Below are 22,732 nucleotides of genomic sequence, written 5' to 3' on the forward strand. Positions count from 1 at the left end.
CCGTAGCAATCAAATTAAAATTACCCGCAAGTATCAAAAGTCATCCTACATTTCATGTCAGCTTAGTGAAACCTTGTGTGTCAGGAACTAGATTAGGGAAACCACCACCAGCAGTTTACACAGAAGAAAATGAAGAAGAGTTTGAAGTTAAGAAAATCTTAGATTCCAGGATTGTTAGAGGTACCTTGCAGTATCTTATTGACTGGAAGGGATACGGTCCGGAGGAAAGATCTTGGGAGGATCAAGTAGATGTACATGCCCCTCAATTGATAAAAAAGTTTCACAAGAGGTTCCCTACTAAGCCAGGCCCTGGGACAGGGCTTTGAAGAGGGGGGTACTGTCAGGACTGGCTGGGTTAGTAACAGGAAGAGTTTGTTCATAGGATTAACATTGTGCTTGCCCAAGTCGAGATGGAGCGAAAGAAACTCAATCTGATTGGTTAAAGGAACAATGATATGTTTGGTTTGCCTGATTGGTGGAGAGAACAATGGGTTTGATTCTTGGGAGGTGAGCAAGATTCTAAACTGCCTTTCATCCAGAGAAATTCAGTGGCTGGTTGTGTTTTAGTTAAGCTCCTTAAGTAAGGCCTTTTCAGAGCTCAGAAGATCAACTAAAGAAATAAGAATTTCGTTTGCTGATCCATTTGAAACAAGAAGTCATCAGGTGGGATCGTTTCTTTAAAGATTTAAAATTGTCACAGTGAACTTTCATTTTTTTTAAGAACATTTAAAAAGTTAACTAAATTTCAAAGTCATTTTGAGAAAAGAGACATTTACAGTTCAAGTTATTATTAAGGAAGACAAGTTTGAAGATATGCGTAGGAGTTTAAATGAAATTAACTGCGTGTAATGCTCTTAAAGACTGTTAAATGTGTGCGCGAGCTCGCAAGTTGTAGTTTACGTGTTTTTTGAAGACGCGCGGGTATTCGGAGCGATAGAGCGCGTGTCCAAAAGATTGCGCGAGCGAATTTTAGCGCGTGTCCATTTTAACGTAAATGACGTCTCATGGAAAAGCGCGTGTGGGTATGCCAGAGAGCGCGAGTCCATTTTGGTGAAGGGCGAGTGGTTTTAAGCGCGTGAACTGTTTTACGTGAAATCCATTTCGTCTCTCCGCGTGAGTTCGGTAGCGATAGAGCGCGAGTCCATTTTTAACCAGCGCGCGTGATTTTTATCGCGTGTACGTATTTTTTCATGCGCGTGTGATTGTTAAGAATCGCGTGTGGATTTTTAAACGCGAGCGCGTGTGTTGCTAAGAATCGCGTGTGTATTTTTAACGCGAGGACAATTCTTCACGTCTTCTGATTTTTACGTGTTTATCGCACACGCTATTCAAGGAAGAAACTATACGTTCTTATGTAAATAAAGAAAACTATGCACACGCATAAGGAAGCAATATTCCAGGAAGTTGAAGAATGCTTATTTTCTTAATGTAATTTATGCAAATGGACTTCAATATTTCAGAGAAAGACTGCCAATATGAAAGCATTGAAAATTACCTAAGGTTAAAGAAAACTCTGAAGCAAGAGGAAAGTTTAATCCAGAAATGGTGTTTGCAAAAAACCATCACTTTAGAATTCTAGAGAGACTAAGTGGTTTGAACTGTATGCACAACACAAGAGACATTTACAAGATATCACACACAGATTAATAGCCTCTAAGTCTTTTACTGAGGTTAAGAGGTAATGAGTTTAGAATTTATTTAGAATACTTTTAGAAAATAGAATTTTCTTATTACATAATTAACCAGGTGTATTTGTTTACCACAGATACCAGAGCCTACCAGACGGTTGCAGGGCTGCAGTGTCTCCGTTGTTATTTTATCCCAATTCCCCTTTCCCTTTCTTGGGGTTTTCAGCTCAGCTTATAATTAAGGGTTGAGAGGTGAACTCCTAGTGAGGGTCTGTGGGGCCAGCATCAGCTCCTGTGGAATTCAGTCAAGCCGGACCCTGACAAGTACAAAGGCAGCGAATATGGCAAGGGAAATGTGCACAAAATCGCACAGTGAATAACCTTGAATCAAACAACGTGCACACAAGAACCACGACTCATATATACTAAAACCCAGGAGTGCAGATAGAGTGAAACAAAAATACCTATATATGAAAAGGAATGTGGGGTAAGCACTTAGAACCTCCTTATGACTGAAAGGAAAGTCGGCAAACTCCTTACCCACTATGCTATTACAGATACTGACAGCGCTAAACCCACGTAGAGGGCACGCAAGGACAGGATCTGTGTGCTGACACTCTGGATGGTACTGAATAAGGAACTTAGAAACAGTACTCACGAGAACCGGAAGACCACTTGAATGTCAGTAAACCCACGAACCCAGTTGATCAAACAGGGACCCAGAAGGCTATAACAGCAATGGGTGGGGGATAACTAAATACCTAAGACCTAAGTCAAGGAGCAAGTAGGAATTGTGATTAAAGAAATAGTGAGGAAAACAAAAGGCATTCACACAGGGACTAGTTACAACAGCACCCCACACCTAAATAATCAAATGGGAAATAAATGCAGAAGTGAAATGGAAAACATGGCATGGATCCCAATAGGAAGTAACGATCAGGAGCAGGGAAAATGATATCACAAAAGGAAACCTTACCCACCCATCCAAGGAGAAAAGGCAGGAAACTAAATCTAAAAAAGGAAAGACTAATGCATCAAGTTTTTCAGTAGCAAAGGACAGCATCAAAGAAACAGAAAACACAGGCAAATTGGGCTGCATCAAAGGGTAAAGCACAGAGAAAGGCTGCCTGCAGACAAAGGAAGACAGAAAAGGAAATCCAGAAAGCAGAAATCAATTAAGCACATGAATCTGAAATCCAGGGCGGAGGAACAAGAAATAGGAACTATGAACTAGGCACAAAGGCAAGGAACAGGGACTAGTCACAACAGGAACACTGCAACGATGACCAGCGCTGGACTGAAGCAAACTGAGATTTTTAAAGCTGCTTAACAAGCACACCCATCAGGTGTGCCGCCTGCTGCACCTGCAGCCAAAGGTGTTGCCTATCCTCCACCCAACCTTGTCCTGCAAGGGAGGAGGTGAAGCAGTGAGCCAGGCATTCTGGGAAGCATAGTCATTTGATTAAAGTAGCATGCTGGCTGCCAAAAACCTGGAATGGATCCGGAGGGGAAGTAACTTGGAAAATAAGGTTTTAGCGCTCCCAATTCATCACAGCACTGTAGCATTAGGTTCGTAGGAAATGTCCAGTAGGCAATAAACCCCAAAACATGCCCCCAAGTGGCGGGAACGGGAGCGAAGGGAGCGAGTCGTGACAGTATACCCCCTTCCACGGCCGTTTCCAGGCGACCGTCACCCGCACAAAACATCTTCCTTCTATGATAGGAGCGCTTTGACTTTGGAGGTGGCACTGATGGAAACGGTGGCCTGTGGGCAAAAGCAGATGGACTGGAATTAATAGAATCAAGCTGCAGTCTAGAAGAGTCATAGGCAGGCTTCTGGTGAGGAAGAGACTCATGGTTCGAAGAAAGGCATGAAAGACTTGCAGGACCTGAAGCAGAGTTGGAAGGTCCAGGAAGCTCAGTCACTGGGAGTGGACACTTAAAAGTCTTTGAGGAGGGAGGCAGGCTGGTGCAACATGCCTTAGACAATGGTAGAAGCCCTGTTAGCCTTTCTGCCGAGAGTGTACACGTAGGAGATGAGGAAACTGCAGGTTATAGGAAATGTTTATGTTCAGAAAAAGAAGGTGGCGGCCGAGGTATAGGTTCGGATCCTTTTCTGTCATCCATCTGGGAAAAGGCTTGTGGTTGAAAGTGACTAAGGTTTGACTGCATATGTTCCATGCCTTGGAGGCCTGGAAGTCCTATGGGTTGCTCGAGGCTGGCACTCCCGGTGACAGTCGTGTAGCCACCTTGTTGCACGTGGGATACAACCGCAGGGACGTTTGGCATACTGATAGGAGTGATAGATGCAGTACTTAGTACATCAGGCACAATCGCAGCAGGAGCAATAACAGGCACATCTTGAACTGCAGCAGTCATTCCCTTCCTTTGGCTACTAGCACCCAACTGGTGCTGCTGCTCGGGGGCCGTGCCCGTCCCTTCCTTCGGGCTCATGCGTGATCCGGCAACAAAAAAGCTGTCAAGCGGCTGATCTGAACCGGACCCCAGATGCGAACCACCCAGCCCGCTATCCTGGTCGGCTACTTGTTCGGTGACTGGGCCGTGGCGGATGGTATCCGTCTCCCTCTCGTAGTACTCCAGGCAAGTCCAATGGCCTCGCATGTAAGGCTCTCCCGAATCATGATCCAGCTTGATGTTTCTGAAGAGAGAGCTGGCAGATGTTTCAGACTCAGATGTTGCATCTTCGGGAGGCTTTGATGCTACAGTCAAGCAGTGGGGAGAATTGTCTTGTGAAAAAGGCAGGCAATCTGGTGATCCCCCTGAAGCATACAATGGGCTGGCTGGACCTTCATCGGTAAGAAATGGTTGGGATTCAGGAGGAATCTTTGGAGCAGAAGAATATGCAGCAGGATCTGACAGTGTAGACAGGTACACCTCCGATATTGGCCGCAAGGCTGAGAAGGATACAGGTCTCTCATGAACTGAAGCCAAACTAGCAGTAGGCTCTGGGACCGAAGACATGCACTTACAATGTACTACCGGAGGCTCCATCGCTGAAGGATAATCTGCTGGATGAGTCACTGTAGCCGAAGACAGGCATGCCAGAGGAAATTCTGAGGCTGAAGGCATGCAAGCTGGAGCCATCTCGTTAGCGGAAGACAAACTTGTCAAGGTCTTTGGCACTGACCACGTAAATGGTGAAGGCTCTTGAGTGAATGGCAGACATGGCAGTTGTTCATTGATTGAAGACACGTGTGTCAAAGATGACTGCTGAGCTGTGGACTGGATAATAGAAGAGTCCATGGTTGTAGGAGGACAGACTGAAGTCCCAGAAGTAGACAGACACATTTGTGGCTCAGGAATGGAAAACACCTTTAGGGCAGTTGACTCCTTGGCACCAGTAACCAAAGACTGAGCTGTACCCCTGCAGTCCCTCTCCTTAGTGGATGGCACAGAGTCTCTTCCTTTGTAGAAGTCAATATCAACCAGAGGAATCACCATAATAAAGTCTCTGTTAATCAGGATTTCGTCAATTGTCCATTCCTCTGTCTTAGCTTCTGAAAGTGGCAGATTAACAATCAACAGTTCAGGAATCGTCTGCCAGGTTTTTGGTTCAGTATCCTGTGGAATGGGTCCATCAAAATCTGAAATCTGTACTGTCTCTGACTGTTTGTTGTGACCAAAATTGGCAGAAGGAAGAGCGAACACAGAGGTAGCATCGTTTTCCACATCAACTTGAACGTCTACTTCAGTCTCAGCAGCAAGATCAAGGGCAGAACCTAAGTCTACAGTAGTGACTGATTCTGTGTATGTCACCATTGTGGATTGTGTTTGGAAATCAGAAGCAAGTGTGTGTTCAAGCTCAGAATTATGAGAAACTGCTACACAGGAAATTTTAGGTAAAGGAGTGGCTTGTAAATCTTTAGCTAACTGCAATCCCTGACAAACAGCAGAACAATTGTCAGAAACTGTGCCCAGATTAAGCGCTGTGCTAGAAGAAAGACTTTCACTCTCAATAGATCTAACATATTGACAAATATCATGGTTTACCAAAGTCTCTGCACTCAGGGGCTGAACAGTGTTCACTTCATCAACATCAACAGATAAAGTCTGAGGTGTATTCAGTAAAGAGTGCAAGGTCTTATTCTCTTCTTGTAAAGAAATGAATTCTTGTCTTAACTCCTCAAGCTTAGCTCTTAGCATGCCCTGCATTAACTGTACATCACTATCAGTAGGCACAGGGGGAGGCATAGTGGCATCAGGGCTGGATCTTGCACTAGCAATCTGGATGTGCACCGATTGTACATTGTGATCTACTGCTTGCAGGTTCTGAGATTTATACTTTCTCTTACCAATTTGGTCTGTGTTTCCCTTAAGCAAACTATTGACATTAGACCTCTTGGCATTAGGGACTACAGTATGTGCTTGTGCAAAGGAGTATGCTTTAGACTGAGGGTAGAAAACAGAAGTTATGCAAGGAACCCCTCCATTCTTTATGTTTGTACCATGAAACTGTTCATTCTGAGGTGAAGCACACTGGAATCATGGGGTTCAACAACAGAGGTACTCTTGTATAATACGTTTAACAGTGTGTTGTTTTCTGCTGCTAAGGCTTGTGCTGACATAGAATCTGGATCAGAATAAAAGACAGAACTAGGATCAGGCAATGTAAGATGTGCCATCCTGTGGGAAAAATACTCTGCACGTAAATGCCCATTCGTGACAAGGAGTTCATTTAAGTCAGGACTAGTGATTGTCACAGGTAAATGTAGGGGAAGCCTTCTGTACACATTTATTAGAAGCCTTGCTGCCTTTCTTTCTTAAACTTGCCATATTCAATGGGAATTTAGGGCTGGTCATTCTGTCAGGATTAATCAGGTGAGTACAAAGGCAGCGAATATGGCAAGGGAAATGTGCACAAAATCGCACAGTGAATAACCTTGAATCAAACAACGTGCACACAAGAACCACGACTCATATATACTAAAACCCAGGAGTGCAGATAGAGTGAAACAAAAATACCTATATATGAAAAGGAATGTGGGGTAAGCACTTAGAACCTCCTTATGACTGAAAGGAAAGTCGGCAAACTCCTTACCCACTATGCTATTACAGATGCTGACAGCGCTAAGCCCACGTAGAGGGCAAGCAAGGACAGGATCTGTGTGCTGACACTCTGGATGGTACTGAATAAGGAACTTAGAAACAGTACTCACGAGAACCGGAAAGACCACTTGAATGTCAGTAAACCCACGAACCCAGTTGATCAAACAGGGACCCAGAAGGCTAAAACAGCAATGGGTGGAGGATAACTAAATACCTAAGACCTAAGTCAAGGAGCAAGTAGGAATTGTGATTAAAGAAATAGTGAGGAAAACAAAAGGCATTCACACAGGGACTAGTTACAACAGCACCCCACACCTAAATAATCAAATGGGAAATAAATGCAGAAGTGAAATGGAAAAAATGGCATGGATCCCAATAGGAAGTAACGATCAGGAGCAGGGAAAATGATATCACAAAAGGAAACCTTACCCACCCATCCAAGGAGAAAAGGCAAGAAACTAAATCTAAAAAAGGAAAGACTAATGCATCAAGTTTTTCAGTAGCAAAGGACAGCATCAAAGAAACAGAAAACACAGGAAAATTGGGCTGCATCAAAGGGTAAAGCACAGAGAAAGGCTGCCTACAGACAGAGGAAGACAGAAAAGGAAATCCAGAAAGCAGAAATCAATTAAGCACATGAATCTGAAATCCAGGGCGGAGGAACAAGAAACAGGAACTAGGAACTAGGCACAAAAGCTAGGAACAAGGAACAAGGGACTAGTCACAACAGGAACACTGCAACGATGACCAGCGCTGGACTGAAGCAAACTGAGATTTTTAAAGCTGCTTAACGAGCACACCCATCAGGTGTGCCGCCTGCTGCACCTGCAGCCACAGGTGTTGCCTATCCTCCACCCAACCTTGTCCTGCAAGGGAGGAGGTGAAGCAGTGAGCCAGGCATTCTGGGAAGCATAGTCATTTGATTAAAGTAGCATGCTGGCTGCCAAAAACCTGGAATGGATCCGGAAGGGATGTAACTTGGAAAATAAGGTTTTAGCGCTCCCAATTCATCACAGCACTGTAGCATTAGGTTCGGAGGAAATGTCCAGTAGGGAATAAACCCCAAAACATGCCCCCAAGTGGCGGGAACGGGAGCGAAGGGAGCGAGTCGTGACACTATCACTCTCCTTCATGGTTCTATACTGATATGGAACTTATACTTAGATATTCACTTAGACCCAATCACTCCCTCCGATAGGCTTTGTAGTTTGCCACGTAGGATGACGTTCGTAATGACACAGATTAGCACGTCACTGATGATGATTTTGCAGGATAAAACCTCTGTTTTTACTAAAGATAAGTTGAGTGAGAGGATTGAGCGAATGCTAATGTTCTCCCTGCTTTAGATACTTGATATTACAACGGACTTCCTTTTGCCAAATTACCTGAATCGTCTTGATTATTGATGTATGAATAAAATCTGCATCCCCATCCTTCTCCAGGGTAATTGCTACTCATCAAAGGGGCTGGGATATCCAGTTCACTTGGTAGCAGAGAGAGGATGGTTTATTAAAAATCCATCGACATAAGTAAACATAATATTGCACGACTTTTGCCATTCGGCTGACAAGACGTAAAGTTCCCTGTACATAGTGGTTAGTGTAATTATCAAGACCTTGCAAGGTGGTCGTGACGGGTCCTCTAGTTTCCATAGAATCCCCTCCCACGTCTATGTGAAGCTGATCGGACAACAGTTGGAAGAGGCGGTAAAAGAGGCATGCGATTCAGAGAGTCAGAAGAGGAACATGCGAATGGTGAGTAGAAACTGAGGAGAGTGGCAAATTGATGCATGCGTAGTAAATAAAGCGAAGTGATAAGGGGAAAAGAGAGCAACGGAGGGAAGCAGGATAAACACAACGTGAGAATAAGAGTGTTAAAGTATTGAATAGATGTTGACTTGAGTGTGGCCGAGCAATAAGAATCATGAGAGAGGCCACGATAAAGAGGATACGCCCTATTCTTAAGTTTTAAAGAATGTTAGAAGAAATCTTAATCTAGAGTCCTGTAACGGATGATGTAGAAAACAGGTCCGATTTAAAACGGTCCTAAAGATATTGATTTAGGTTCGGTGAGGAGCATTTTTAGAGGGCAAGACGGATCCCAGAAAAGGGCTGTGGAGATAGATATATGTAACTGGTTGAGTATGTCTGTTTGTCCATTCGCTTTATGTATTTATGTATTGATGATGATGTCATATTTGAAGAAAATTGATGATAAATAGAGAAGCACGAAGTTGAAAAAGAAATTGATTGTTTTTATTGCACTTCGTGGTTGTTTTTTAGCAAGATTAAAATAAAAACTGTGACCGAAGGGATTGGAGCTTGTGACGGTTGGTGCTCGCTCATATTGGGCCTCATTCCGAGTACGGCGCTAACCAATGGCGCTATTAACGCCTTGGTTGACGCCGTACCCGGACCGGCAGCGCCTTGGTGGATGGCGGAATTACCGCCCCATTCCAAGGTTGGGGGGGCGGTAATTCCCCATTCACCAAGGCTCTTCCCCATTCCCAAATGAGCCCCCATAGGGCTCAATGTGAATGGGGAAGATGCAAATAACGGTGACCGTTCATTACGGTCACCGTTATTGGCTTGGAGGCCCCTTTGCGCCCTCGACTTTAACACCTGCTCAAAGCAGGCGTTAAGGGCGAGGGCGCAAAGGGAACTTGGAGTATGGCGGTAAGGGATCACCGCCACCGGTCTCGTTACCGGTGGCCGCTATCCCTTACCGCCATACTCGGAATGAGGCCCATTGTGTTGTTTTTCTGAAAAGTACTTCTAAATCTGTGATTAAAGCAAGCAAGCGTTAACAAGTTAAGAGCGAAAGGTTAAGGATGGAGGATGTTACTCCACTTGTGCACTTCTGCAAGCATTTGCCGAAACATGCACCCAAACTTAGACAGTATAGTGCAGGATGGGTTAAAGGAACCGCAGATAAAATATTTATGCCGTGGCCGCAAGGAGGGTCACTATCAAAGGCAGTCCTGCAGCATATGACAACATATTTGCATGTAGCATATAATGCAAAAGAAGCTAGACAAGCGCCTAGCGAGCTTAGAACTCTGGAAAATGTACCAGGAGGAGCGAGATGAGCCACCTCCTATAGACTGGATACTTAATATGTGAGTTGATGGTGAAGAGCCCTCTGCTCCACTCGCCCCGTCTGAAATAAAAGACGAGAATAAGAAAGATGATGGGTTATACCCATTGAGGGAGCTTAAAGCAGCAGCAGGGTATAGCAACCCGGCATATGAGTCACCTACGCAAAGTTGTGACGAGGGCCCAGAGAAAAATACTGAGAAAGATGTAATTTCTAAGGTCCCGAGGGAAAAGGAGAGACAAGATAAGGAACAAAGCAACCAAGCAAGTACGTCTCTAGATATAGGAAGTGAAATAAAGATATGGAAAGGAGAAAGAGATAAAGCTGATGAGATAGAGCTCTTACAGAACTAATGGATGGGTGGTCAGATTTTGCTTAAACTCGATGGTAAAAGCATTGAGGATGTAAAACCAAGAGAAGATCAAGATGAGCAAGATAAAAAAGACAAAGAAAGGGAGGAACGATTGAAAGATAAAGGGGCAAAAGGGAAAGATAGACAGAGATGAGAGTAGTTATATGAAGACGAGCAAGCAAAAAAACAAGAGAGAGCAGAGGAGCAAAGGAAACAATAGACAAAGAACAATTGATGATCAGGAAAGACTAGAAAGAAAAAGAATAGAAGAGGAGGAGCAAAAGATAAGAGAAAAAATAATACTGAGACGAAGGGATGAGGAGATACGAAGGTCAAATGAGAGAAGGGATATGAAGAAAAAAGAGGAAGATAGAGTGAAAGATTAATTGAGAAAGCAAAGAGAATTTGACAATGATATAGAACGCAAAAGAAGGCAGAGAGCACGCTATCTTGATTGCCTGGAAAAGGAACTAAGAGATCCTAATCCACAAGTAGCATGGGAGGATATAGAGCAATTCTTTCCAGAATACGAGTCATTACCAGGCACGTCTAGAGCAAATCTAGAAGACGAGTTTGACTCTAGGAGCATTGTGGAAACGATCGATAAAGTATTCCATGAAATGAGAGCCCAGAAAGAGTCAAGGGGGAAGGGAAAAAATGATCGACTTGAGAGCACTCAGTTATGTGACACAGAGGAAGCCTCATGTAGTACGAAGCATAAGGAGCTGTGTCTAGATAGACTAACTCTAAATAGATATAACGAAGAGAGAAGTTGCGCAAGTTGGGCACAAGAAATGTCAGACGAAGACAGGGAAACCTTCCATCGGGAAGAGAGAGATGACGCATGTGGTCCTGAGGGATGCTTTCCTATGGATAAGGAAGTAAGATGGTCGGATTTGAACGCACCTATACCTAGGGCGTCAGCACCATTGACACAGTCAGACAGACCTAAAGGGCGACTAGATTGGTGAGAGGGGGGTGTCGCTGATTTATGTAAGCAGATTAAGATAATTGCCAAGTAGAAGGCGATATGGGAATATCGTCCCTGCGGTAGACAGATAAATGATGAGAGAAGAGAATGAGTTTGGGGCTTCGCAGTTTACCTTGCTAGAGAAAGGAGGAACAAGACCACAGTATATTCCATGGCCTCAAATGAATAGAGATAATTTAAGGTGTAAACTCCGGAGTTTAACTTCTGGTGCTGGGATATGGATACATGATTTAGAAAAAATGATGGGAGGAAACACGTTGGCTATAGGGGACATTGAGGGTCTCCTAATCGCCGTGCTTGGTGAGAGAGTTGATGACGTGTGGACAAGGGCAGGGTACCCTGGTGTGACTACAGTCAACACTGCTCACGATGGAGCACCATTCAATAACTGTAGAGCGGCAGTCTGGAAAGCCCTTAGAGTACCGTATCCGGACACGTCCGATATGGGAGCTATAATGACGAAAAAGATGAAGGACGGGGATGACCCGCTTGTTTACATTCAAAATTTTCAGGTGGCATGGAGCTTGGAAACACGCAAATCTTGGGGAAAATCTATGCTGGTGTTCTATTATATATTATGCCAAGGGCTGTCAGAGCCAGTACAAAAGCAGCTCAAGAAATGAGTGGTTATAGAAGCAAAACTGTGGTTGGAAATTCAGCTGACCATTACGCATTACTACAGACTCCTGCAGTAAAGGAATCACAAAAAAGACGATATTAGGAAGGGCCAAGAGGCAAAGCTAGTGCAGAAAAAATTGTCCAAGTATGCCATTGAAGGGACAATGTTGACGAGTGCAGATGGATCGAATTCACAGCAAACAGTGAACATGCCACAGATGAATAATCAAAGGCAGTTTGATCAAAACAATAGTGGATTTACTCCACGGGGAAGAGGATTGTGAGGACGAGATTGGCTAGGTAATCAAGGGAATTGGCAGAATAATCAGGGACTCTTTCAGAATAACCAAGGTGGGTTTCGGAATTTGCAGGATGGGCAGGTTGCAAAACCACTGCCTATATGCTGGACCTGTGGAATGACAGGGCACTTTGCTCGCATGTGTAGAAGTCAAGAGTTAGTGCAAAATGGCAATTTTTTGAGAGGGGGGGATGTCAAATCCGCCTGCATATTTGCAGCAGAATGGAGATGGATTTACTCAGAATCAAACGATGCAGCAGCAAGCGCCGAGAGAGCAGCAAGGCCTGCAACCACAACAGGTAGCAGTTAATCCACCACAAGGACAGTCACAGCAGTCACTTATGTAACTTCAGCAAACCACAAGCACAGGACAGTTAATAACTCCTAGAGTAGGGGTGTCACTGTCGATGGAGGGAATCCTTTCACAGGTAACGGATTGAGGCTGTACCCGCAATAGGTCAACTCACTCTGAGACCTGATGTGTTCAATACTATCCGTGATGCCGAATCCTCACGAGGAACCAAAGGTAGATGTCAGTATAGGAGGAAAACGTTTTTCGTTTTTAATAGACACGGGTGCAATACGCTCATGTATGCGAGAGGGAAATGTTCAATGTCTGGCAATGCCATGAATACTCAGGGATTCACGGGAGCGACAAGCAGAGATCCTTTCACTGAAGAATAACCAGTCTCTATAGGAGAATGTGACATGAAGGTGCCATTGCTATATTCGAGGCAAACACCTATTAATATATTGGGACGAGATTTAATGACAAAGTTGAATATGACCATTTCATTTACTGATGAAGGCATAGTGTGTTCCACACCAGGAATGCATTATTTAAACGTATGTGAAATTATTATGGCTTTTTCAGGACAGATAGCTGCGAGAGCAATACCGTTAGAACCATAGGTTTTTCATTATGGAGTACACATTCCATTGTCATGGCTACCAGGCATAGCAGGCAGAACAATGAGAACACCCAATGAATTTCTTTTCAGACCAAGAATACCTGTGCTTGAATAGGAGGGACGAGTCTTTCCGTTAAAGCTACAAGCAGCCAAAGTGCGAGGAGAAATGGTTTTGCTTGATGGAAATGATGAAGGCGGACAATGGTGCGCATTATGGAACACCAGCCCCTATGACGTAGGCCTACTGAAGGGGGTTGGAGAACTGATGATTACATTGAAACCAGAAGCAATTTTACCTCGAGCACAACAGTATCCTATATCTCGAGAGGCAGATGAAGGTATTTGTAAGATGATTTCCGCCATGATGGATCAGGGTATTTCACAGGGCTGGGGGTTGGAAGACATTCATTAATGCTACAGAGCAGTCTCTCTAATGCAGCGGCAAGGCCTTGTGTTCGTTTCTGTCCGCAGTTGTGCACAGGTTTTTTTTTTTTTAATTAAGAGCGCGTGTGTTAGAAACTGCGGCGACTCTTCAAGGTTGGGCATCTCGGCACAACATTAATGCGTGTGTGATAAGGTGCAGTGGAAATTGAGTCAGTCGTGTGCGTGAGACCGTGTTTGTCGGTTTTCAGCACGAGAAGGAGGCACGAGTCGAACCTATCATTTCATGCGTCGTGAACGGGTTCCTGCTTGCGCACGGCTCAGAGAAAGTCTTATACGCGCGTCTTGGTGAAAGACTTCATGCGTGCGGTTCTGTTTCTGTTTTCATGTGCGCGGCTCAGAAGATTTCTTTTCGCGCGGGCAACTTAAGTGATGCGCATGTTTTTTTTATACTAGCGAGAGAAACTAACACGGCGCAAAGACACTATTTACTTTCATTAATGCCTGTGCCTTGCAATTGCAGCGGCAGCAGCAAGGAGTTTCCGGAGGAATTTCACCAGTGAATCTACTAGGCTAGTGAAGCACTAAAAACATACCAATAGAAAGAGTACAGCAGACCTTAAAGGAGAAACATGTTGTGATGCAAAAAGCTGTTTTTTCAGAACTCTTGGTAGTAAAAGAAACATTATTTGAGTATTACTAAAGAGTGATGGAAAAGAATATCTTCAGATAGCCAGAAAAGTAAAGTAAAAGACAAGTGTCCTGTACTGGAGAAGGAATCTCAAAACCATGGGTTCACTTTCCTTTTGGAATTAAAGAAAAGTGAAAAAATACTTATACATAAATACCTTAGCAGGAAATGAAGCAAATTACAGTACGGATTCTTTTCATTTGGAGTTTGTGTGTAAAGAGTCAGATTATTGAACTCATAATTTCTAGAACAGTCTACAATATAAACTCATGGGGTCTCATTACGAGGTTGGCGGAATGGGTTTACCTGCACCGGTAATGGTGCCGATGCTGGTAAACCCATTCCGCCCTACTACAAGGTTCCCTTGCAGAACCCGCTCAGAACGTCTGGTCAGACCAGACGCCTTTTGCGGGTCCCGCAAGGGGACCAGGGGCTCAAATGGGAATGGGGATCGTTTTTTTGAATGAGGAATTACCGGGTCCTCCAAGGTTGGAATGACCCAGTAATTCCTCATTCAAGGAACCCGGACACGATTTTGGAGGCAGCCATGGCGCTAATAGCACCATGGCTACCTCCAAACTCGTAATGAGGCCAATGGTTAGTTATATGGAAAAGTAATTCATGTGAAAACACAGTCTCTAAGCTAAAGGCAGAGGCTCAGCAGGTAACAGTTCTACACTATTGTAATTTTCCTCTGAGGGTAGGAATCATACTATGTATATATAACCAGATCCATTTGTTTTACTACAGATTGCAAGGACGGCTAAAAGATTGGGAGTCTGCAGTTCCTTGTTTGTTGTTTTATCCACTTCCACTTTCCCTTTCTTGGGGATTTCATCTCAGCTGTATTTATTAGAGTTGAGCAGGAACTCTTTGTGAGGGTCTGTGGGATTGGCATCAGCTCCTGCAGATTTCGGCACGCCAGGCCTGACAGTATTCTAGTGCAGTCAGAGTCACCATGTAATACTGCGGTGTACCCTATCAAAATATCAAAGAGGGGGTTGAGCCGTTTAATTCAAGATCTTAGGCCGATAAACCAGATTGAAGAAGCCAAGATCCCTCTAGTTCCTAACCCGTCTACAGTCTTATGTAATATACCTGTTGAAGTACGATGTTTCACGGTGATTGACTTAAAGAACACATTTTTCTCAATCCCATTGCACAAAGACTTGCAGGATCTGACGTCATTTACCTTTAGACAAACACGTCTGAAAAGTATTTGTTTACCACAAGGGTATTGTGAGTCCCCATAGATTTTCAATAGAGTCCTTCAGATGGACTTAAGCAATATCGCTTTAGAAAGTGTTGTGTTGCAATACATAGATGACATTTTAGTTTGCAGTACCTCAGAGGAAGAGTGCAGACGTGATTCTGTTCAGCTGATGATTATACTCACTGAAAAAGGATATAAAGTTGACAAAGAAAAGTTACAATATTGTCAACAAGGGGTGCTATGCATAGGCCAATTGATTTCACATGAAGGAAAGAAGGTTACCCCTGAAAGAGCTCAGGCTATTTTGAAAACTGCAAAGCCACACACGATAAAACACATGCAGAGATTTTTAGGATTATATAATTATGTCAGGGCATGGGTCTTTGACTACAGCTCGTATATAAGACCTTTGTTGCAGGCCTTAAAGAAAGCACGGGCAACGCAGGAAACAATTGTGTGGACTGAGGAAATGGAAGAAGGGTTTGATAAATTCAAAAAAGCAATTTGCACAGCTCCAGTTTTAGGGATTCCTAATTATACTGAGGAATTCTTTTAGTTCTCACGTACAGATGGCACTGTAATGACAGCAGTACTCACGCAGAGAACCACGTTGCTGTACAAGCCCCTTCCATATTACCGTGTAATCTTAGACCCAGTAATGAGAAGTCATTTCCCGTGCGAACAAAGTTTAGCAGCCACCGCATTCGCCATTGGAGAAGGCTGCAAGCATAGTGATGGGATATTCCATGACGTTATTCTTTGAGCCCGCATTATTTGCTATTTTAGAGAAACCAAAGGGCACATTCACATCTCAAAGGGCTGCTGCCTATGAGGTAGTCATATCAAATCCAGCAATAAAAATAGTCTGATGTAAAATAGTGAATCCTGCCATGTTTATAGCTGAGCCAATGACAGGAGAGCTTGAACACGATTGCGCAAACTATGAAGAGTTTTATGATGAAATCCCTAGAATAAAAGAGAACGCATTAACAGGAGGCGAGATTGTTTTCATTGACAGTTCTATCAAAATCAATCATCAATCAATCAAAATAATGGACCGAGATATACAGGTGCCAATAAAGCACACGGCTAATGGGGAATTTCAGGTGCTTAAAAGTACTAGATTGCCATCTTATTATTCAGCACAGACAGCAGAATTATTGGCATTGATACTCACGCTCGAGGATCACACAGACCAGGAAGTAACAGTGTACAGTAACTCTGCCTATAAGATGTTGAAGGTGCATGCAGGGTTAGCACGTTGGAAAAGGAGGGGCTACCTCCGAGCAGACGGCACACCAGTACAGCACGCCACCTTATTGGACAGGCTTATTAAAGCACTAGAACTCCCAGTAAGCATCACAGTCATCAAGTGTGCAGCTCACACTAAAAGGGCATATTTTATCTCACGTGGAAATTAAGCAGCAGATATTGAGGCCAAGTGTGTAGCAAATACAGATAAAGAAATGATGAATGTTGAAACTCCTAACATAAATGAAAAAATGGTTGTTATGATGACTGTATCTGAAAGTTATAATAACCTGTCAAAAATGCAGTTGGTAGAGGTCCAAGGGGAAGCACCTCAAGAGGAAAAGAATTTGTGGACACAAAGAGGGTGTTCTTTAAACCCCTCTGATGCATTGTGGCGACAAGACAGCACTGGTAAACTGGTGATGCCTGTAGCCTTATTAAAGGTGGTGCAGCTACACCACCCCGCACCCACAACGAGGGAGAATCTCGCTGCAACTATTGCTGAGGATTGGTTTGTACCAAATCTATTAGAGCATGTTGCATTTTATGTAGTGAATTGTCTTGTGTGCCAAAAATGTACGGCTGGGCATACACTGTGCACAGTTAGGGAAGTTATTCTGAGACCTAATGGCCCTTTTCAGCATTTGCATATCGACTATGTTGACATGATACAAGTATCTTATGAATATAGATACCTGATCGTAGTAGTGTGTCCCTTTTCAAGGTGGATTGAAGCAGGTCCTTGTACACCACCAGATTACACCTGTGTAGCAGAATTCTTAATGTAAATAATGGAAGTATTTCCTAGATGGGAAATATGTGAGCTAATGAGATCAGACAATGACCCACATTTTGTGAATCAAACATTTGAACAGATCATCCTGTTGCTTGGTATAAAGCACAAGTTTTATTTGGCTTATCATCCACAAGGAAATGGGATCTGTGAGAGGCTCAATAGCCTGCTCAATGAAAGAATAGCCAAATTGAAGCTTACTTTGAAGAAAGGGTCGTTGCATTGCCTACCATTGGCATTATATGCTTTAAGGAACCAACCAGGTTCTAACCACCATCTCGCCATGAGCCAGTGACAGGGAGACGAATGAGGACACCCATGATGCCTCCATCCAGAGTTTGAAGTGATGCTCAGCCAACTGCAGATTTGCTAGGAATGGAATTGTGTGACTATTTGAACTGTATAACTTCAAGTATACCTGTCATTTTAGGACAGCTGCAGCGACAAGGGTGTAGGGCAGAATAGAACACAGAAGGAGGTGCTTCAACAAATGAATCTCAAGAATTACATGTTCCCCAACTTTTACCTGGAGATGCGGTCTTAGTCCATAATCATACCAGGAAGAAGTGGGACGAACCCCGCTTCAACGGTCCGTTCATCGTGGAAGACGTCTCGCCATCTGCTGTCAAAGTGCAGGGCAGGTGTGCTTGGAATTTCCTAGCTAATGTAAAGATCTTTGCTGGAGAAACCCCTCTGCCCACACCCGTCCAAGAAGCAAAGACAACCATCAGGGAAGAGCCACAGCACATGAAAACAAGACCTACAATGAGGAAGAAGGACGCAGAATCTGTCAACTAAAGACAAAGAGTTCATTGGACTGTGGCTTGTTTCAAATACTCTGTGCAGTCATTACATGGTTGAGGAACAATTCTTTGTTCTTAAGACACAGAGAAGCTTGTTAAAAAACTTTGGACTGAGGCATGCTTAAGCCTTAATAAAAAGAGGATTATGCCAGATTCTGATCGTGGTTACAGCAATTAGAAGAGGGTGCAATACCCTGATTCATTTCGCACTGAATTCCTGTTTGGACCTACCTATGGTGGTACCCAGTGATGACTTTTCTGGGCTTGTTCTTACTTATTTCGAGTTGGTGTTGCACTCTTTCCCTTCACTGGTGAGGAGACCTAATCGCATTCCTGCTTTCTTACAAGATCCTAAGAATGGCCAAGTTATAAGAAGATTGCTTATAGTTATCACTGAACAAATTTTGCAATTGCCTGAGTACAGCAAGGAGAGCACAAATGCCCCTATCAACTGATGCAGCTCAAAGACTAGTCAATGTGTTGTTCATTCGTTTGATTGAGGAATATCCACATCTTGTTTGAAGGCACACTGATGTGCTCACCTTTCTGAGGGATCCTAGAAACACTGCACATTTGAATATGATCTTGGAAGGCATTATAATCCAAGTGAGCATATATTCAGAGCAAAATCACAGATCGGTGTGAAACTTTCCTTCGAGGGATATATAATTTTAGTCTATATTTAAAAATAAGTTTGCTCATTCACCCCTTATATGGAAAGCTGCAGCCGTAATGGCCAATGAGTTACCCATGTAGATCATGGACCAGATTTGGTCTGAGAGATATCCATTTTCTGTGCTTAAAAACTCCTGATAACCTTTCCTATACTGGAGAAGTAGTACTTTGCAACCAGTAAGGACGTGTCGCAGGGTTTCTATTTGGGCAGAACATAGTCTACATGCCATTTGTCTCTGGTTATTCCCTCCCATGCACCAATTTAATCTTGTACTGGTAGTAGATTTAAGCTCTGCTTGGCTCTTTAACATCTACCTTGCTCTCCTTTCACGCTCCCATCTCCTCCTTCTCCTCCAACTTCCATTGTTACGCAGACGTGTCTTTTTCAAACTTCCTGCTGACCCTCTTGCACCCTTCATCATCCCCGACTGCCTATCTGCCATCCAGTCCTGGTGCACCTCCAATGATCTCTGCCTCAACGCCTGTAAAACTGGGATACTTCCCATCGGGACCCCTGCTCCCTCCTTCTTCCCTTCACTGAGGCCTCCCTCCTTGGGCTCTCACCCTGCCCCTTCATCTGAAGCCAGAAACCTTGGAGTCATCTTCGACTCCTCTTTCTCCTTCCTCCCTCACACTCAGGACATTGCAACGGAGTCCCACTTTCAGCTCTTCCTTCGCAAAGGAATTCTCCCTTTTCTTACTTTCCCCCAGAGGCTCAATGTTACCCGAGCCCTGGTTCTCTCTAGGCGTGACTATTGCAATAGCCTCCTCCTGAATCTACATTCTTCCACTCTGTGACCCCTCCAGCTAATCCAGAATAGGGCAGCAAGACTTATCCTTGGCCTTAAGTCCAGGGACCGCATCTCTCCTGCCCTAAAAAGTCTTCATTGGCTCCTGGTTCCTGCTAGGATTAAATTAAAATCCCTCTGCATTATACACACGGCTGTCTGGGCCCGGGGATCACACTATCTTCAACTTTATCTTACTAAATACTCTCCCTCTAGACCACTATGCTCTTCTGTCACCAACTCTTTGTGTGTAAAGCATTTTGCTAAACAGAGGGTTGGTGGTTGATCGCTTTCCTCAGCTGGCTCCCTCCTATGGAACAGCCCCTCCCCACCCGGCCTCTGCACCTTGAGCAGGACTTTCTTAAATTCTGAAAGCTCCTCAAGTTTTCCTTTTTACTTCCTCCTTCCCTTCTTCTCTTCTCTGCTAATCCCACTGTTGCTGTGATTAGTGTCCGGGGGCCTTATGCATCCTTGGATCTCCTGACCTCCAACACCGATTCGACCCAGCCCCTGTCTAATCTCAGCACTTGCCTTGGCACTTACTCCTCATGTGGCCCCTGGCCAAATAGCACCTGGCCTAGCACCATACCTTTTGTGTATCCCTCCCGCATGGCCTCAATGCTTCCACCACAATTCCTGCACACATACGTTTTAATGACATGCCATCTACCAAGGATCGTGATCTCTGCCTTCAACGTATAAGCACTAATACTCTGAGATATCAATATGGGAGACCCGAAGTATGTGTATGAATCAACCACTTTCAATGTAGTGCCTCCCAAAAAACAAGCACATTTAGGGCTTCTTTGACGCTTCCTACCCAGTATCATAACCTTGCTTTTATTTTGGTTGATGGTTAGTCCATTTTCCTCTGCATATTTTTCTAATCCTAAGGGGGTCTGATCCATAACAACTGTATCATCGGCGTAGCAGAGGAAAGGAACGGGTGGCCCAGCTAGTTTCGTGGGATAATACTTACATTTGTGCACTACGCTAGGTAAATCACTTACTTAAAGATTATATATTGATTGTGCTGGGGCACAACCTTGTTTCATCCCCCATTGTTGGAATTTCATGCTATAAAGTGTCATATCCATACACAGTTTAATGGTAACATTTATGTTGTTTTTCTAAGCCAGCACTCTCTGATTCATTAAAAAATCAATTTTTGGTTGAAATTTGTAAAATATATTCATGTAATTTATGAGTCCATTTGTTAACATTTTGGAATCAAATTTCTTTCAGCTGTCAAACTTTTTCACATTCATGTTGGATCACTTCACTCAACTCAATGGGTCTGGTCCAGGTAAGAGAAATCGATGAGACTGCATTTTCTATTAACATTTGAATCTACAGATGTAGAACTTTCCCCGGCATGTAATAATTTAAACAGAATCTAGTAAAGTGGACACAGACAGAAATGTTATGATTGTTCTTGTTGGGGTTTAGTCATTGTTTCACTCTTGTGTGGTAGCTGTTATTTACAAAGTATTATATAATTTCCTACCTCTTAACTATTGATATTTCACTTGACATAAGAAAATTATTAAAAAGTGTGACTTGCCATAGACAATTCAAGATTCTACAATGGTTTAATGAAATCTCAATTTAAGAACATCTTTGCTCATAAATGTCCTTTTACAAACCTATAATCCCAATTTTGTATTCGTTTGCTGAAATGTATCTGAAAGTCGAGGAATCTCATTGGTCAAACATCTGCAGCTGAAGCATGTACCCATTTTCATAATTATTCCCTAAAGTTGCACCCAAAGTGGTGCCAATGTTAGAAAATATTTCCAGTTATTTTATGAATCTTGTGGATCATTTTGAATGCTAGTTACCAAAAGTCCTGAAAAGGGCACTTAGAAATCAGTTAATACAAGTATGAAGCATGTGTCAACACTCCTCTTATGGACTTTGGGGAAAATACAATTCCTGAATTAGACAGAGCATTACTTGGCCTAAAAAGTCTTTAAGATTTCATCTAAGCTCATTCTTATTCTTGTCCTCACTAGCAGCATAAATATCACTGTACTTTCCAATCCTTATCAGAAAACGTGTTATTGTGATAGAATGTGATACACTTGCACACAGTGCACCCATGCTATATACTTTCATTGATCTATTGTCCCAAACAATGTTTTAGATGCAAGTCAGATCAATTAAACATTTATGATAGGTTGAATAGTGACTTCTGGATTCTTTTATTTAATTCAATTAACCCATGATTCCAGTGGCAATATAGGGATGCTCTTTACTCTCTGCTTTAATCTCAGTTGGGGCAAGAATAAGGGATCTATTTGGAATGATGGTACAGAGGGGCTGGAATATCCACCTGATGACAGACATGATAAGAACTGTCCAAAGCTTTGATTACATGATAATTGCATAAGCTCACCTTTCCCTATGCTGCCAGAAAGCAGCAGTGGAGCAAAGAAGGGATTGTCAGTGTTCAGCCTTTCAAAAGTATTCAACTCCCATTGCTTTCCCCCCTCATCACCCCTTCACCCATGTGTTGGCTTAGGTATGCCAGAGGTCACCGTCTCAGCTCCCAGGGCCCAACAACCCTCCCCCAGTATAAAAATGGAGGACTCAGCAAAGGGCAAGTTAGAACTGTCGTTTATTCCACAAACCAGCAGGGATTGTACAGCACAATCGAAAATTCCCAGAATCACTGCTCCCAATCTCATGTCGGGCCATTTTGTTGTATTCCTGCATGACAATATTGGCTCTTCCCCGAAAAACTTACAGGTCCTTCTGGTTGGGTGATTGGAGTGGCATCCCTTTGGCTAGCACATATAGATCTTGGTTGATTGGCCTTCACATGTCAGGTGGCTGGCCTGCCCCTTCCCCGAGACCCTATTTATTACGGTTTATAGTGACATTTTCGAATGCCTTTTTCTCAAATGAAAAATGCCGAAAAAAATGTTGAATATTTTTTTTAATTTTTTTTTTAATAGGGGTGGGAGGTTTCCCCACAATCGCCTGTTTTTTTTATTGACCCTTTTTTTTAACTAACTAAACCAAAAAAATATATAAAATAAAAAAAATAATATTCAGATTTTTTTTTCCGACATTTCTTTTTTCGACATAAAGGCATTCGAAAATGTGCATTCGAAATTTTAACTGGATACCATTTATTACATTGTTGCAGGGTTGCAGGATTACCATTGGCC

General features: G+C 43.2%; 1 protein-coding gene across 2 annotated transcripts in view; it reads left to right on the top strand.

Annotated features, from left to right (window-relative positions):
* The window catches only part of PPEF1 (protein phosphatase with EF-hand domain 1), a 587,279-nt gene that overhangs the window by 274,020 nt on the left and 290,527 nt on the right, over positions 1 to 22,732 (top strand). For both annotated transcript variants that reach the window (XM_069636856.1, XM_069636855.1), the window contains exon 4: positions 20,802 to 20,862. In XM_069636856.1, coding sequence (XP_069492957.1) covers positions 20,802 to 20,862 — 61 coding nt within the window. The remainder of the gene's footprint in view (positions 1 to 20,801; positions 20,863 to 22,732) is intronic.

This window comes from Ambystoma mexicanum, chromosome 7p (genome assembly GCF_040938575.1).
Source record: "Ambystoma mexicanum isolate Mex_15411 chromosome 7p, UKY_AmexF1_1, whole genome shotgun sequence".
Classification (NCBI taxonomy): domain Eukaryota; kingdom Metazoa; phylum Chordata; class Amphibia; order Caudata; family Ambystomatidae; genus Ambystoma; species Ambystoma mexicanum.